The 18,293-nt window shown below is 46.9% G+C and overlaps 1 protein-coding gene and 1 long non-coding RNA gene across 2 annotated transcripts in view; one reads left to right on the forward strand and one right to left on the reverse strand.

Annotated features, from left to right (window-relative positions):
- LFNG (LFNG O-fucosylpeptide 3-beta-N-acetylglucosaminyltransferase) overlaps window positions 1-16,207 on the forward strand; it is a 31,999-nt gene extending 15,792 nt beyond the window's left edge. The window contains exons 2-8 of the mRNA XM_083585822.1: window positions 6,194-6,242; window positions 7,670-7,769; window positions 9,235-9,388; window positions 10,626-10,711; window positions 11,535-11,700; window positions 13,774-13,859; window positions 14,669-16,207. Of these exons, the coding sequence (XP_083441948.1) occupies window positions 6,194-6,242; window positions 7,670-7,769; window positions 9,235-9,388; window positions 10,626-10,711; window positions 11,535-11,700; window positions 13,774-13,859; window positions 14,669-14,735 (708 nt within the window). The 3' untranslated portion in view covers window positions 14,736-16,207. The remainder of the gene's footprint in view (window positions 1-6,193; window positions 6,243-7,669; window positions 7,770-9,234; window positions 9,389-10,625; window positions 10,712-11,534; window positions 11,701-13,773; window positions 13,860-14,668) is intronic.
- Window positions 15,834-18,007, reverse strand: LOC310749287. The gene is made up of 2 exons (XR_014541528.1): window positions 16,527-18,007; window positions 15,834-16,369 (listed from the first exon to the last, which is right to left on the reverse strand). It is a non-coding gene; the product is annotated as an uncharacterized lncRNA (long non-coding RNA).
- Between the last annotated feature and the right edge of the window lie 286 nt (window positions 18,008-18,293).

Raw genomic sequence — 18,293 nt, forward strand, 5'->3', positions numbered from 1 at the left:
ATGCTTCTGGTCCTGTTCATGCAGATCCATGCACCCAATGCAGGCACATCAGTGCACTATGAAGACTATAGCCTGCCGTTTCAGCAGGCCAGCCTTCATACAACTGTGGTGTATGATATAGCACACCATATAGGAGAAGGGGCGAAGTGTTGTCTTTGCCTCCTTCTGGCCCTGTTCTGCGCTCTCTCCCACTTCTTTTGCCTGGCTGGAATGTGTCCTTGAACTAAGGCCCCTGGTTTGCCTGGATGGAGAGAGAGTGAGAGTGAGAAAGAGTGTAGAAACCTTTGTGATTTTTGCACGGCTGCTGCATGAAAGTTAAGAGATGCATCCATTGCTCTGCTTCAGATCTTGCCCACAGCTGGCACACAGCCCCCCAAAGAGTTGCCCCACAAGCAAACACAGCCCTTCCCCCTTCCTGGGCTGCTCCCTCCTGTTGCAGAGAAGATCCAGGCAGAGACGAACTTTTTGCATGGACAGCAGCGGAGGTGGAGTTCTTTGGCCTGGGAACGTGGGTGCTCAAATTATCCAAGAGAGGCCCATTGCTTTACCCGGCCAGGGATTGACCACCGTGTTTTATATATTTTATAAAATGCTTGGTGGTGGAAAACGCTCCAAGCAGAGTTTGGAGCAAAGGAACAAGAAGCTGGAAGGTTTCTGCTGCTTTAAGAGAGCGCAGGGTCTGTGGAGCCTGGCATCTCCCTGAAGGGCTGCTGCCCCAGTGGAGTCCGGCCGGCTCTGAAGCAGCATTGTCCTGGGCTTTCTTCTGGTGGGTGTCTGCTATTGTTCCTCGGGGCTCTTTTCTTTTTTTGCATCCTGTGTTTCTTTAAATTGCAGCCTTCAGAAACAATGAAGTTTCCTGCGTGTCCCCAGGCCAGGGTCCTCAGACAATGCCGCCCACTGAGTAAGCACCAGAGAGGAAAGAGAAACCCTTTTTCTTAAGCTTTAAAAGCTCTCGCTTGGGATGGGGAGGGGAGAGCAGCAGCAGCCAAGAGCTGCACCGGGATCCTTGCTGGGAGGGCCCTGGCCTCCAGTTTAAAGGGTGCTTCCCAGTTGGGAAGCTGAAAAAGCTGCCTGAAACCTCCCTCACGCGTTGGGTCAGATCCAGAGCAGGGACAGTTGCATTTGACTTCAATAGGACTTAAGTCATAACTAACTTCCCCCCATTAATTTCGGTGGCCTTCGCTTGGAATCATTGATGGGAGCTGGATAGAAATATGCTTTAAAGAAACTTAAATTTAACTTTTTATTTGGTGGGGGAGGCTGTAGCTCAGTGGTAGAGCATTTGCTCTGCAAGCAGGAGGTCCCAGGTTCAATTCCTGGTGAGAGTCCCCTGCCTGACACCTGTTGTAAACAAAAATCTGCCCTTTTTCCCTTATGGGGTATCCAAGAGCCCATATAGAGTCCTTACGTGGGTTCCCTACTGGTAGGAGAAAATAACAGAGGCCAACCGGAGGATATTAAGAAGCAAAGCAGCTAGTAAGCTCGATCTTTATTGATCTGTTGCAACAGGGTGCTCCCCTCATGCAGGAAAGGAGGAGGAACCCAGAACCAAGGTGTGCCTGCCCTTATATAGAAATTTTAAATTCTCTGCCCTGGAGCTCCAGACCACCCCTCCATACATCATGCATACATCACAGAAGGGGAGTAACCCAAGACCACCACCCCCAGATACATCACACCTACATCACAGAAAAGGCCGTCTACAGCAGAAATCTGAGTGCTTTGTTTATCTCAGATTACCTGTAAATGCTCACTTGATTGGATACCCTGGGGAGCCTGGCCAGTCTTTTGTAATGATACATACTTAGTTCCTGAGCCAGATCACAGGCTCACCCTATTCAAACACAGATAGACATACCCTTAAGACAGGATTTATGAAGGAAAAGAAAATGGGGAGGCTTTTCCATTTTCCTTTGACCTTGCAGAGAAAACATTTAGTCAGTTTGGGAATCAAAAATGGTTTCAGGTCGGTCTTCCTGTGCTGATCTATATATGTGCTTGGTTGGTACATTTATTATATATCTAAGACTTTAAGACTGCTGGTAATACAGTGGTGCCTCGGGTTACATACGCTTCAGGTTACACACTCCGCTAATCTAGAAATAGTGCTTCAGGTTAAGAACTTTGCTTCAGGATAAGAACAGAAATCGGGCTCTGGCGGTGCGGCGGCAGCAGGAGGCTCCATTAGCTAAAGTGGTGCTTCAGGTTAAGAACAGTTTCAGGTTAAGTACAGACCTCCGGAACGAATTAAGTACTTAACCCGAGGTACCACTGTACTGAGCTGGATGGACCAAGAACCCAGGCAGTATCCTGTGTCCTTTTAAGTGCATGCTTAAAAATGCATGTGCATCATCCAGATATATTTGTTCGAGTGCTGGGCTGGATTTGTTGCTTCATAAAGTCTAACTGGCTCTCGTAAGCATGCCAGGGCCGGCTGCCTCTTGCATTTCAGTCCAATTGTACAATGTTGTCATCTCCCCATCTTCGGGACAACAAAGGAGGCCAGGTTAAGTTTTACCTGCAGCCTTAAGTATTGCCTGCATTCTACCTGCCTGTGTGTAATGGCTGAGCTGTAAGAAACACAAGTAAATGACGTGTAAAAGAGTGGGTGACATTGGGAGAGAGAGAGAGAGAGAGAGAGAGAGAGAGAGAGAGAGAGAGCAATTGTTCAGATTTTAATTGAATTTCCTGGCTGGGTTCCTACTGAGCGGCAGGAAGGGGCTGGATGGAGAGGGTGGGAGGCAGGGAGCCTGCAGAGACAAGATTGTTCTCAGAGGTGACACTGAGGGTTGTGGACAGGCTGTACCCTTCCTGTCCAGGCAGCGGGGGAGCCAAGCAAGGGAGGCTGCTGCAACTCTCCAGCGTTGGCTCCCAAAGCCTTGCAGGGTCTCTTCCTGTTGCAAGAACTCGACAGAGGGTCCTCTTGCCCCACTGGACTCTCTCAGGGTGCAAGTTCGGTGCTGCTGGTGGCATGTTCAGGATGAACTGTTCTGAAGCAGTCCAGTAAAAAATAAAAATTGGCAAAATAATAATCTCCTCCTGGTCTTTTTATAGCAGCAGGAGGATTAGCTAAGGGGCTATTTTGGGAGCAGGCTAACGAAGACACAGTCGCTGGAGACGGCACATGCCTGATCTAACCATGTAAACATTTCCCTGTTTTTTCAATGAAGTTCCCAGTCCAGGCTCGCAAGCTGATGCCGATCTCTGATCTCTTCTTCCCGGCTGCTGTTTCCGCTTTCCCCATCCATGTTCCACATTTGGGGGGGTGTATTTTAACCCCCCCCCCATGTTGAAAGAATGTTCAGGACTGGCGGTGATGGTGCCTCTGCCACTTAGCCCTGCTTTGCCACTAACCCACACATTCAGTAGACATCAGGTGCCACATCCCACATGCTTCTGTGGTGTTGTTGTTTTTTTGCGGGGGGGGGGGGGGCAGGAAGAAGAGCCAAGCCAGGCTTCAAAGGGTCTTCTCCCCCTCCACCTGGTACCGATGGGGAAAGCAGAGTCTGCATTGCACACACCCCAGCAAAATCGGCTCCTGAGATATTACTAGGTCCTGTAGCCAATAAGGACTAGAACCTTAGGTTTTTTTTAAAAAAGGAAAAGAATAGAGGAAAGGAAGAATCATTAGAACTGAGACAGGAGGGCAAATTCTGTACCCACAACTACCAAATTCCACTCCTGGGGGACACACAAGAATTGATACATGCCACTCCTGAAGATAAGCCATTAGGATGAAAAAAGCATCATCCTATCTTCCTAATATGTGGATCTGTTCCTTGGAAATTACTTTTATCTTCACCAACAAGTCCTGCCATACCCCAAATCCGTCTGAGTGTGTACTCATAAGGACTAGAATGTTGCTTTTAAAAGAAAATACATAGAACTGAGAGTTGCAATGGTCAGGGTGCTGAATTCTGTCTGGCTCTGCCCATTTGCACCCCCCTCCTTTGTCTCCATGTCTGGGGTGGGGGTGGGGAGTGTCTGCTCTCTTCCTCCTCTCCCCCCCCCTCCTGATGAAACCAAGTTGCTTGAATGCTGCCTCTCCTCCCCCCCCCCAGCCCAGCCCTGTTAACCAGCCCAGCTGTATGCTAATGGAGAGCAAACACCATTTCAGCCTCCAGCTTGCATTAAGTTGGCTGCAAGAATCTATTGTTAACCAGCCCCTTGCTTCCCTGCCCCCGGCCAGCTACATTCTTCAATGGGGGGGGGGGGGAAGACCACAAAGCAAGCTGGAGTGAATGATGTTTGGGCGCAGACTGACAGCTCAGATTGTACTCCCCCTCCCCATCTCCTTTTGTGTGCCTCCCCTTTTTGACTTTAAACTATTTTTTTGTGGGGGGTGCATCTGGCTGCTGTTTCTTCCTTCCCTCCCTCCCTTTTCTGTCCTTTGTTTTGTGTTGCTCTGAATTATTTGAGATTCCCCCGCCCCTCCCAACAGGCAGCACACACAGACAGGCAACAGATGCCAGGAATTACCTGTGTCAATAAGGAAGTGCAGCCAGGCAGGTGGCAGGGCTCAGAAGGCGGAGCAGAGACTGCTCCCTTGGCTCAGGTTCACCTGGCAGTTGGAGCTGAATCAGTTGTAGGCGAGGGGGGGGCCTGTTTTGTGGTTCTTGTTCTCCATCATGCTCAGGGAGCAGGTGGGGCGAAGCTTCGCAGTATGGAGAGGGGCATCTGGGCAGGACTTTGGGGGCAAGGGCCTGCGACCCCTCTTGGTAGAATGAGCAGCCTGCCAGCCTCATAGATGCAGCACATTTTGAGGGGTGAAGGAATGCACATTCCTATCCAGGTTGCATTTATAGAGCAGTTTATTCTGTAAATTTGCGCACCATGTCTGAGCTTTCGCACGGCATGAAAGCCACTTCTGCAAAGCCAGAAGGATATTGTGGGAGTTTTGGAGTGTGAAAAGAGCAGGAAAGCACCACAGCAAAGTTCTGTAGGCTTGCAGAAGGCTTGGACCAGAGGTCAGCAACCTTTTTCAGCCGTGAGCCGGTCCACCGTCCCTCAGACCTTGTGGGGGGCCAGACTATATTTTGAAAAAAAAATATGAACGAATTCCTATGCCTCACATAGAGATGCGTTTTAAATAAAAGCACACATTCTACTCATGTAAAAAGACACTGATTCCCGGACCATCCGTGGGCCGGATTGAGAAGGCGATTGGGCCGCATCTGGCCCTCGGGCCTTAGGTTGCCTACCCCTGGCTTGGACTCTGCTGTTGCAACAGGTGCTCTTAGTATGCCGATGTATTAATTCAGAATGTTTCTGGGATAGCTCAGTAGACATGAGATTCTTCATCTCAAGGTTGTGGGGGGTGGACTAGATTGGCTCTTGTGGTCCCTTCCAACTCTACAATTCTGTGATTCTGCGGATACAAGTTGCTCAGAGCTGCAGGAGGCAATAAGGCTCTTGTGCTTGCGCAGGCATCTGGTTGGCCACTGTGAGAACAGGATGCTGGAACAGATAGGTCATTGGCCTGATTCAGAGGTGGTTCCTATGTCCTAATGTGCTCAGGCTGAAGGGCGCAGGAGGTGGTGGTTGGAGGAGCAATGATGAACAGGTTGTGTGTGAGAGACACAAGACTGAAACATCTACTCAAGGGCACTTCATGAAAATTGTTGGAGGCTGGCGGTGGGTGGGATGTTTGCATTCTCCTCTGTTACATTTAAGATCACATACCCCCATTTAACCTCCTTACAGTGCAGTGATTTCTCTTTCCCCACCCCAAGCCACAGGCAGGAATAAGAAAATTCCAAAAAGTTGATTGCCATTGTCTTGAGACCTCAGGGCAAACAACGCCCTACACAAAAGGGGGAAGTGAGCTCAGGCAAATATTTCTCTTGCCTGAACTGCGTTTTTATAGCCAGGTAGATGTTAGAAAATCTGGGTGCATTCATCCCATCCAACTCCAGTGCTTGGTCTCTGTCTGGGCTGATGACTGGACAGAACAATCTTTTTATTTCTAGTTAATAAAATCCAACCTTGCTGCAAAATTGCATGTTGGCGTTTTGCAGGTTAGATTAGCTTGCACCAATTTCAAGCAAGGTGAGACATGGTTGTTTGCACAATGTTAGCTAGAAAGGTTTGGGGGCATTCAAAAGTTATAGCGGTTCAGATATATTATTATTATTATTATTATTATTATTATTATTATTATTATTAATTTTAAAAAACTCCCTTTCTCTTTTAGACATTTATCTTCACGGATGGTGAGGACGAAGAACTGAAGAAGAGGACAGGTGAGCTGGCTGAATGCATTTTGGCAGATGGGGAAGGGAGCTTCTTAAATATCGCTTCATCTGGAGGCTGTTCCTGGGAGGGTGAAGGAAGATAACCTCCTGCTCATTAACTCTCTGGCGTTGCTGGGGGGGAGGGGGGGGACTTGCTCAGCTATTTATTAAGCCGCCCTTCCCCTGCCCTTGGGAGACTGGATCAGATCAGTCTATTCTTATGCTAATGCCTCTATTCATGATTCCCCTCAAGACATCCCAGAGAGTAACAGGTGGCAGCTGATGGGAAAATGCTGGTTGAATAGGCAGATGAGAGCCTCTCTTTAGCATTCCCCCAGCCCAAGAGGGCCCAGTTTGCATGGAAGGCTTTCTCCCCCTCTCTGAGTTAACACTCAGCGGAGTGAAACAGCCTAGCAGCCTTTAGATGCAGCCCCTAATCCCTTCTTCCCTGACATTTGTTTATCCAAAGAATTTTTTATCCTGCTCTTCAGCCAGAAAAAAGGCTCCCAGAGCAATGTACAAATTACTAAAAGGGAAGGAAGGCGGGGGAGAGAAAGGCAGGCTTCTAGTCTTTAAAAAAAATAAAGGCATGGCACAAAAAGAAAGTGGAGGGGAGGGAGAAGGAGATTAACAAACTCAAGTTCGAGTTGCAGGTTCTTCTAGCGACCTGCTGGGGTGGGAATATGAGGGGAGAAGGTTTTCTCACACGGAGGCCCATGTTTGCATCATGGATTGGAGAGTTGGAAGGGACCCTGAGGGTCATCCAGTCCAACCCTCTGCAATGCAGGAATATGAAATGAGCCCAGTGTCTGGTACCTGGAAAAGCAGCGAAATGCTTGGCATGCGGAAGGTTCAGTCCCCAGTAAAAAGGTAAAGGGACCCCTGACCATTAGGTCCAGTCGTGGCCGACTCTGGGGTTGCGGCGCTCATCTTGCTTTATTGGCCGAGGGAGCCGGCATACAGCTTCCAGGTCACGTGGCCAGCATGACTAAGCCGCTTCTGGCGAACCAGAGCAGCGCACGGAAACGCCGTTTACCTTCCTGCCGGAGTGGTACCTATTTATCTACTTGCACTTTGACGTGCTTTTGAACTGCTAGGTTGGCAGGAGCAGGGACCAAGCAACGGGAGCTCACCCCGTCACGGGAATTTGAACCGCCGACCTTCTGATTGGCAAGTCCTAGGCTCTGTGGTTCAACCCACAGCACCACCTACGTCCCTCAGTCCCCCAGTACACCTAGTTAAAAAGGATCCAGTAACAGGGCAGAACAGGCAATGAGCCAGTGGTTAGATTCAGCAGAAAACAGCTTTATATGTTAGTAGGGTTGTGGTTGTGCTCTTGCGATGCATTTTGTTGATGTATTTATATTTCCAAGCAAGGCACAAACTTGTCAGGCAAGCCATGTCCTTCCATTCATTCTTCCTCCTCTCTCCTTCAGGGAACGTCATCAACACCAATTGCTCCGCTGCGCATAGCCGCCAAGCCCTGTCCTGCAAGATGGCCGTGGAATATGACAAGTTCATCGAATCTGGGAGAAAGTAAGCACAGGGAGTGGGCCAAGGGAGAAAGGAGGGGCAATGTAGAGGGTGTGCTCTGCAGGCTGATGGGGATCTCCAACTAGGCAGGAAGAGCCCATAGCTCAGGGCAGAGCAGCAGGTCCTGGGTTCAAACTCCAACATCTCCAGGTGAGAATGAGAATTGTCCTCTGTGCAGACAGTACTGAGATAGAGGGACCAATGGACTGACTCCGTATAAGGCAGCTTCCTACGTCTCTACTTGAATCATAGAATTTTAAAGTTGGAAGGGTCCATGAGGGTCATCTTAGCCCAACCCTCTGCAAAGTTGGACCTTTTTTTGCCCGGTGTGGGGCTTGAACCCATGACCTTGAGAATGAAGAGCCTCACACTCTACTAATGGAGCTATTCCTCATCTTGTTGTCCTCCAGATGTTCTGGAGTGCAACTTCCATAAGTTCCAAGCCAACCTTAAACAGGCTAACAGGACCAGTGGTCAGGGATTATGGGAGTTGTAGGCTAGAACCTTTGGAGGACACCAGATTTTGGGAAGACTGGACAGTCCTGAGCCGGATGGACCAGTTGTCTGGCTCTGAATATGGCAGTTTCCTAAGATGCTAATTCTTTCTGAAATTGCCCAACTGAATGTAGTGTGTAAAGGTAGGTGGATCAAGGCCTCAGTTGTAGCAAAATTTTATTGCATCCTTGATAGGTCCCTTTCCCAGTTAGTTGTCCTAAGTGATGTTCAGAATTAAAACCACCAGTAAAAGCATTTTAAAAAATTGCAACCTTAGATAAGGGTTGCCATCTTTAACCAGCTGAGGAAAGGGTCCTTTTAAGGCAGGCATGGCCAAACTTGACCCTCCAGATGTTTTGGGACTACAGTTCCCATCATCCCTGACCACTGGTCCTGCTAGCTAGGGATCATGGGAGTTGTAGGCCCAAAACATCTGGAGGGCCAAGTTTGGCCATGCCTGTTTAAGGAGTTGAGTGGCCCACACCTGGGAAAAGAGACTTTTTTGCCCCATGAAGCTGCCTCGTGATAGGCAGAACAACCAGTTCCTGTTTAGGTAAAAACTGTTTGTATATATAAATACCTATAAATAGTTAGAGCTTAATAGGTACCAACCCAGGAAAATATAGCAATTGGAATCGATCGTGAATTCATTAAGACTCCTGGTGTAAACATGCAAAAGGAAATAATTTGTTTTGGTTCTTAAGGCTGATGTTTAAGCCTGTGATAAAGGAGTGTCCCCAAATTTGCTTACAGATCTGAAATGAAATGTCTGTATTTCTGTTCTTTTGTCTTTTATGATTCGTTCTTGGAATGTATTTTAATCACAGCAATAAAAATAAATAAAGCTAAGAAACTCCTGTTTTCCGCTAAAGTTTTAAAATGCCTTTTGGCTAGGAATCCTAGTCAAACCAAAGTTGAAATTATTTGGCCCCCTCCTAACCTGTTCCCCTCTCGTTGTCGTTTGCTGCATCAGGTGGTTTTGCCACATGGACGATGACAATTATGTCAATGTTCGAGCGCTGATCAAACTGCTCTCCAGTTATCCTCACACGCAAGACATCTACATCGGAAAACCAAGCCTGGATAGGCCCATCCAGGCCACGGAGAGGATTAGCGAGAACAAGATGGTAAGCGAACAGGGGAGCTGGAGAAAAATACTTTCACTTAGACCACATTCGCATACTCCATACATTTAAAGCACTACAGTTGATTCTTTGTCTCTCAGGTATCTATAAAAAAGGATTCAAAACATCCAATCCTGTGGGAATATTCAGGGAGGCAGGAGAGGATATATTGCTTATTAATATCCTTCCTAACTTGCACTAGCAAGTTCTATAATTTAGCAGAGTTTTACATTCCCCTTTTTAAACGTACAACAGATAGCTGGTTGCAGGCTTAAGCCTTTCACTATTAGGTTCTTGGTAAGTTCCCTTATGGGATGCGGGTGGTGCTGTGGTCTAAACCACTGAGCCTAGGGCTTGCCAATCGGAAGGTCGGCGGTTCGAATCCCCGTGACAGGGTGAGCTCTCGTTGCTCGGTCCCTGCTCCTGCCAACCTAGCAGTTTGAAAGCACGTCAAGTGCAAGTAGATAAATAGGTACCGCTCTGGTGGGAAGGTAAATGGTGTTTCTGTGCACTACTCTGGTTGGCCAGAAGCGGCTTAGTCATGCTGGCCACATGACCTGGAAGCTGTCTGGACAAACGCTGGATCCCTCAGCCTATAGAGTGAGATGAGTGCGCAACCCCAGAGTCGTCCGCAACTGGGGTACCTTTACCTTTACTAAGTTCCCTTATATCCCTCTTAAAAGAATGAACATGCCACAATCTTGTGTAAAGTACATAAAAGAAGTTTACTCACATCATCAGTTCACAGTTGGATCCCTGAAGGCAGACTTAGTTACATATACATGTGGGTCTATCCCATATGGAGATAGTCCCTTTGTCCTCTGTTGGCTGAAAGCTGAGCCAACAGAGCATCTCTAGCTAAAAAGCTGCTGGTCCAACGACAGAGGAAGTCAAAGGGGTGTGTGTGTGTGTGTGTGTGTGTGTGTGTGTGTGTGTGCGTGTGCTGCATGCCTTGTCCTTTTTGTTACCTGGACAGGTAAGGTCATGCCCACCTCTAGTCACATGCTGAAGGAAGTATGTCCTAGTCAGGAGGAAAAAGGAAGTTTTCAACTGACTGGACCAAACATTCCCCTGCATGTCCACTCTAGGAAAAGAAGGAATGTTGTACTTGACTGCTACTTGTCTATCACATCCCACAAATCCAAGATGACACCCAACACATTCCACTTTCTCTAGACCAGTATTTTCTTCAGTCTTCCGGATTGGTTTTGACTCTTGACTCTTTTCTTGCCCCACACAGCATCCGGTCCACTTCTGGTTTGCCACGGGGGGCGCTGGTTTCTGCATCAGCCGTGGGCTGGCGCTGAAGATGAGCCCTTGGGCAAGGTGAGCGGTTGACATTTGGAGGGTGCTGTGTTTGCTACCCTGAGCTCTCGGATCACTACTATTTATGCCTTAGCTGGTCATGAACATGAGTGCTTGTTCCCACCTTGCAAATGTAAAACACATCGGTGGGGCAGGATATTTTTTGGGGGGACCACCTAAGCAAGAGGTCAGCCCACCCCTTTCCTTTTTATTGCAGTTGTTAGAATTATTTTTGTTACTATTTAACACCCATAAAGCACCTAATATTTTCTTAAGTGCTGTACGTGTAATAAATGTTGTACAGTCGTACCTTGGAATCCGTTCCAGAAGTCTGTTCGACTTCCAAAACATTTGGAAACCAAAGCGTGCCTTCTGATTGGCTGCAGGAAGTTCCTGCAGCCAATCGGAAGCTGTGCCAGACGTTCGGCTTCCGAAAACGGGACACTTCGAAAACCAGGACACTCACTTCCGGGTTTCGATTGTTTGGGAGCCGATCTGTTTGGGAGCCAAGGCATTTGAGATCGAAGGTACGAGTGTACAGGGGAATTCCCCGCTTATGTGAGGGTTCAATTCTGGATTCCCCTGCAAGTCCTTTGCCCCCTTGTGGTGCTAGAAAACAATGTGCCCATTGACAGCCATGCATGCGCAGGGAGGTGCCTGTAGATTTTTTTTTTTAAAAGCCGTATGTAATATTGAGGGTTTTTATGTTTTTCATATTTTAAAAAATAAGGTTTTGGTAAATTGGGGTGGCGGAAAGCAATTCTCCTCCTATCTTCGTTAGGGAGCCTTGCCCATTAAGTCCCCCACCATATCAAAGTCTTGCTTCTTTCACAATCCTCTACAGCGGCGGACACTTCATGAGCACTGCAGAAAAGATTCGCCTCCCGGACGACTGCACCATCGGCTACATCATAGAATCTGTGCTGGGCGTGAAGCTGATTCGGAGTAATCTCTTCCATTCCCATTTAGAGAACCTCCACCAAGTGCCCAAGACAGAGATTCACGTTCAGGTAAAAAACAAGAAACCTCCTAATAGACCAGTGTTTCCCAAACTTAAGGGTGATTGCGTATCCCTTTTGAGTGTTTTCGTCTTGCCAGCGTATCCCTTCCCAGGTGTGGATAATTTGAGGGCAGTTTCAATAATGCTATTGTTTTCTGTCGGGGGGCGGGAAGCTATGGCAAAGTAAAATAAAAAATTCAGCTGTGAAATGCTTAGGCATACGTCTGGCCCTGAAGATGCCTGAGACATATTAAAATAAAAATCTGTGTGTGCCTGGAGGCTTTCTCTCCCCCCCCCCCCCCCGCAATGCCACGGCGCTTTACAATATCTATGCTCCTTCCTGCCCGTTCCAGTTGTCATGTTACATGGGAACTGTGAGCACTGGGTGCGGGTAGGGCATGTGCACACATCTTTGCATGCTGCTCGCGGCTGCACTGTCAGTAATATCCAAGTCAACACGACGACCAAGTACAACAATACAATATCAATATAAACTCTTTATATAGTCTATACGGAACATTGAACAATATGAGAAACCAAATAAACAGAAATCTTCTAAATCTCTGAAAGTCACTAAATGTGCACTCTTGATGGATTCTCTTGAAAACATAGAACCAAATAAACATAAGTCTTATAAGTCTCTGACAGTCTTGGTAGACTATGCAAGTATCTGAAAGAAGCAATGGGTCAGATTCTTATCTGATGAGAACAAGCCGTAAAGCTTTGTTTTATGACGTCCAACGCTGCCGAAGTGGTCCACAAACAGACGTAGTGAACAGTGATTCTGGATATACCCACTGTTTCATGGAATTCTTCTTCAGCACAGCAGAAGGATACAGAAATGCTTCATAAACCCATCTGTATGGTGAATGGAATTCTATAACAATATCTATGGAGCAGTGGTCATAAAGTGTTGTACTTGGTCATCGTGTTGCCTTGGATACTACTGACAATTGTTTGCAACACAGGTATTTAATTGTTTGGTTACTTGTGGCTGCACTGTATCAGAATTATCCTCAAACAGAAGTTTTCAGTGGTGCTGCTTTAAATCACAGGGGTCCAGTGTCTAAAAACTGGTACCCCCAACATGGCAACTGTGGGCACCATGGTACCCTCAGACACCCCATGATGCCCTCCTAGCTCCCTTGCTCATTACTATTTTTAATTTTTTTAATTAAGCTCTTTTGGCTCTTGTTTGGTTGGCAGGGGCTGGAGGGGTTGTTATTTTGTCTGTGTTACATTTTGTGGTTGGCACAGGCGTTTTGCCTATTTGGGGGAAGGGCTTCCTATCAGTTTTTCCTTCTGTGAAATGTGTGTGTGTGTGTGTGTGTGTGTGAGAGAGAGAGAGAGAGAGAGAGAGAGAGAGAGAGAGAGAGAGAGAGAATGAATGAATGAATGAATGAATGAATGAATGAATGAATGACACATGGAAATCTTAGGAGCTTTAAACATATATACAGCCTAGGACCCTCGTACCTACGGGACTGCCTCTCCTGGTATGTCCCACAGAGGACCTTACGGTCTTCAAATAAAAACATCTTGGAGGTCCCGGGCCACAGGGAGGTCAGACTGGCCTCAACCAGAGCCAGGGCTTTTCAGTACTGGCCCCAACTTGGTGGAACGCTCTGTCACAAGAGACTATGGCCCTGCGGGACTTGACATCTTTCTGCAGGGCCTGCAAGACAGAGCTGTTCCGCCTGGCCTTTGGCCAAGGCACAGTCTGACCGCCTCCTTCTGTAATCCTCATAGAACTCTAGCCCAATGGTTGTCATTAATTTGAGTTTGAATTGATTTTAAATTGAATTGATTTTAGAATGCTGTGTTACTTTTATTGTTGTTAGCCGCTCTGAGCCTGGCTTCGGCTGGGGAGGGCGGGATATAAATAAAATTATTATTATTATTATTATTATTACTTTATATATATTTAAAGCTCCGAAGATTTCCAGATGTATTCTTTCTTTGTTCCCAACATGTCGGGAACCTTAAGTCTTGAGAGAAAGATCTTAATTCAGCCAAGTGGGCAGAGGAGGCCCTTCCCTATTTCATCAAGTCAATCTTTGTGTGCTCTCTCTCCCCTGCCCAGGTGACCTTGAGCTATGGGATGTTTGAAAACAAGAGGAACTCCATCCATATCAAGGGAGCTTTCTCTGTGGAGGAGGATCCGTCCAGGTGAGCGGCAGGTGTCCCTCCCCTCGTGCATACTAGTTATTTGTTTAGAGATGTGGATCAGTTGAAACAGTCCCTATCCACAGGTTTGCATTCTGAAAATATACACGACACGCAAGGGGAAAGGGACAGTGAGGGAAGAGCTTCCCATCTCCACTTGGCTGAGAGACAGGCCATATTCACACCACACTTTTAAAGCACTAGAACAGGCATAGGCAAACTCTGGCCCTCCAGATGTTTGGGACTACAATTCCCATCATCCCTAGCTAACAGGACCAGTGGTCAGGGATGATGGGAATTGTAGTCCCAGACATCTGGAGGGCCAGAGTTTGCCTATGCCTGCACTAGAATATCACTTTGAGCAACTGTGGCTTCCCCCCAAAGAATTCTGGGAGCTGTAGTTTATCAAAGGTGCTGAGAGTTGTTCGGAGGCTCCTATTCCTCCCAGAATTCTTTGGGGGGAAGCCATGGCTGCTTGAAGTGGTATCATAGCGCCTTAAACGTAGGGTGTGAATGCGGCCAAATCTCTTAGCCTAACCTACCTCAAAAGGTGATCGTCAGCAATAAAATAGGGAAGGGGAGAGAGACAAAGAACCACGAGCTCATTAAAGGGGAAATACTGGATCTGAAAGCTATAGATAACTTGCTCTATAATTAGAAAGGTGCCCCTGATTTTCATCAGGGAGCAGGTTTAAAACCTGCTTGAACCACCCCCTGGCTAAACGTTACAGCCCTAATCAATACTGTGCCACTGATGATGGGGATTATAATTTTTGGGATGTCGCTGATATGCCTCCTTCTCTCTCTTGCAGGTTCCGTACCGTCCACTGTATGCTGTATCCGGACACTCCATGGTGCCCTCGCAATGCAGTTTACTAAGAGACAAGGTGTCCCCTTCTTAACCTCGTCCCGAGTTTTCCCGGTATCCGAAGAGCTCGTGGGACCTGTGCATTTGCGTGTGTGTTTGTTTCCTTTGCTGTGAGGCTGTTGGCGCTTAATTACTGTGGTTAATTCACAGTGTGCGTGTGTTTTATAGGCTGCTGTGCGGCCCCTTCTTCTCTCATCCGGCCCTGAGATGCTGAGACGTTTTTGGGCTCCCCCTGCTATTTGCCCCTGTTGATGGGGCAAGCGGGTTTTACTCTGGGCAAGAAGGAACTGCCCTTACAACCCTCACTTCTTAGCTGAGTGGTTCTGGCTGTTTGTACAGGTGTAAACTGACCGAAAACCCCCACCTGAACAAGCAGCCTGGGCATTTCTGAATATTGCTTTGCAGTGTTCTTGTAAGAAGTTGTTTGTTTGCTTTTCCACGACCACCATTACTGCTGTGTGTCCCCCCCCCCCGCCCCCCGCTCCCTTGCTGCTGAATTTGTAAAAGCAGTGTTGGAATGAACGAACAAAAACACAGGGTGCAATTCAGTCCAGAGTTAAAGCACCAAAGGGAAAAAAACAAAATCAAAACCTATGGACTTCACGGGGGAAAACTGAGCATCTTCATAGATCTCACCCATTAACGATCAATTGGGTGCTTCCCATGTGCCAAACACTGAGCTGGGGTATGCCTTAAGTCGGTGGCAAAGAACCTATGGCCATGTCCCAGATGTGCTTGAACTCCCAACCAAGAAGCCCAGCAGCCAACATGGCCAATGGGCAGAGATGATGGAGAACTGAATCTAGCAACACCTGTAGGACCACAGGCTAGCCACCTGTTGCTTTAAACCAGGTGCAGGGAATCTGCAGCCTTCCAGATGTTGGTGGACTACAACTCTCGGTCAGCAAGCATAGCCAGTACTGATGGGAGTTGTAGTTCAGGAACATCTGGGGCTCCATGGGTTCCCTGCACCTGCCTCAAACCTTTCACTGCCTTCCCTTCTCCATCCTGGATTCCTAAACGCCCCTTTAATTGTTCCTCCCTGCTTATTAGGCTCCGGATAACTGTTCAGATGAAGGTTTACAAACTAAAGTTTGTAATTTTTTAAAAAATGCTCCTTTTTTGGAATTTCCCCCCTCTCCATAGTGAATGAGTGAGTGAGTGTGTTCTGTATTTTATACATATATAATGCTCAGTTTTCTGAACTGTTGCTTCTAGAGCTGGTCCCTTGGACTCCCAGCTTTTATGGTTGCACTGAAGGGAGAAAGTCTGGACTCAGCCTCTTGGCAAACTCTACTTCCTTGCCTACAGCTCAATTGTACGAGGATTTATGCTCCACCGAACGTGGCGGGGACTTCCTTGGAAGTAAATAGGCGTAGGATTCAGTGTTTCTCAAACTTGGGTACCCAGCTGTTGTTGGACTACAACTTCCACCATCCCATGTGATCTGGACCAGTGGCCAGGGATGATGGGAGTTGTAGTCCAACAACTGCTGGGGACCCCAAGTTAGAGAAACTCTGAGTTAGCTTTATGGAAGCACTGTAATGTTTAGCAGCATAATTTTGTATACGTTTACTTGGAAGGAAGTCTGGGGCTGTTGATAGGGACTTAGTCCTGGGTAGGATTGTGAATTCCATACAGGTGACTTGACTTTACCCAACGGGTAAGGGTTTCCTTTACGGTTTAATGAGAAGTGGCATGAATTGCTATTTTTCTGCCATGCCTTCTCATATGCGATGAAAACCTTTGGGGGCCTGGTTTTGTGTGACTTCCACTTAGCAAGGACAGTCACCCCCTTCCACCTTCTCTCTTCCTTCAGTGCAACATCTTTTGCCCACCTGTCGTGGAGCATCTTCTCCAGGGGTGATTAAAAAACATCTTACCTGGTTGTCTCTCCTGTTGATGCGGAGACTGCTGCTCTAGCCCAAGCACTCAACAAGAGGTCACATTCTCGTACGCAAGTGTCCAGCCTCTTGTGCAAAAACCAGGGGAGTGTTTGCTTCCTCGATTCTTGGGCATGTTCAGAGAACTGTAAGCTTCCATTCCAAATGGGAAGGAAAAAGAATTGGCCCACACTGGGTAGTGTTTGTAAATATCTTATTGCAACAGTGTTATTTACTGTGCCCTTTTTGTGTAGCTTTTGTAAATTGTGGATTTTTTATTAAATATTTTTTTCCTGTGGATCAGAAAAAAAATAATTTTATAAAATCTGTTTTTAAAAAAATGAACTGGGGAGGGCCAGGGCCTCTTTTGTGACTATCACTTATCCTTAATTTATATGTCCCAGTATCTGGGAATTTGTTTGGGGTGTGTGTATGTATGTTGTGTGTGTTTTTAAATGAGGAAAATAGAGGGGGGCGGAATATAACAAGGACAAATGTTCTCAGGGAATTAAACCTGATTGTTACCATGGAAACTGTGGTAACCATCCTTTCTTTGCTGTTAATAAAGCAGTTTTTTGGCTGATTAATGTCATTTGACTGTGTTGTTTTGTGTGTGGCGCATGCAGGGAATAAATGAGATCACACATCCTTTGCTTCAAGTTGTAACGTGAGTAGTGGCCAAACAGGAGCTGCAACACAGTGTTGCAGTACTGCCTTTCAGGGTCCCAGCCAGCCAGTGGTGAAGTGGAGAAGGAACATTTTTTGGGGGGTTTAGTGGCTGGAGGACTGCAGCAGATATTTCACTTACAGGAGAAATATCTGACTCTATTGTAAGCTTAGAATATCGGACCACCTGTACCTATTCATTTACCTGGTAAGAGCCTTTCCTGCATTTTATCTCTCTACATTAAATAAGTTGCAATAAGCAGAGGTGGTGCTAGGTTTCAGGGGGGGTCTCAGGCAAGGTGTGCACCAACTTCCTGTGCTTAACAGACCTGGTCAGAAGTAGCTGGGGTGGGGGTAAGAGGGAACGAGTGCCTTTTTTCCTGGTGGGTGAATGAAAAAGAGAGCCATTAGCTCCTGCTCCCATGTTTACTGCCCTATATGAATGGAGAATGGATCCTTTTTTCTTTGACTGATCAGGAGGAAGTTGGGACTCCTTGTCTTCGTCTTCCACGTGTTCTTACCGCGTCCTGGGATCCTGACCTAGTGATGCCACTCAGAATCTGACACAATTGCCTTACAGACTGCTAGTTCTGAATGGGCCTCACCAATATGTCCACATTTGTAGCCCAACCATCCTCGGTTGATAGCCCAGCCAGAGATTGCTACACCACACGGACCACCATCTCCACCCAATAAATGGTTCGCACAAAGCTACTTTCTCTGTTGCATTTACTGAATAATACCATATTTGCACAATAATAAATAAATAAAAATTGTGGATTATAACTAATTTTTTATTTATACCCCGCCCTTCCCAGTTCAGAAAACTGGGCTCAGGGCGGCTAACAACAAATTTAAAACACTTAATTGATGCAACAAAAAACCAGCATAAAATACAGTATAAAACACGAATAACAATAAATTCAGAATTCAAAAATCAAATTTAGGGGGAAAATCCATCCAATAAACATTAGATGATCACTAGAGCTAGCTGGCTAAATTAGTCCTATTTGGGCCAGC

This window comes from Podarcis filfolensis (genome assembly GCF_964270895.1).
Source record: "Podarcis filfolensis genome assembly, chromosome: 14".
Lineage (NCBI taxonomy): Eukaryota > Metazoa > Chordata > Lepidosauria > Squamata > Lacertidae > Podarcis > Podarcis filfolensis.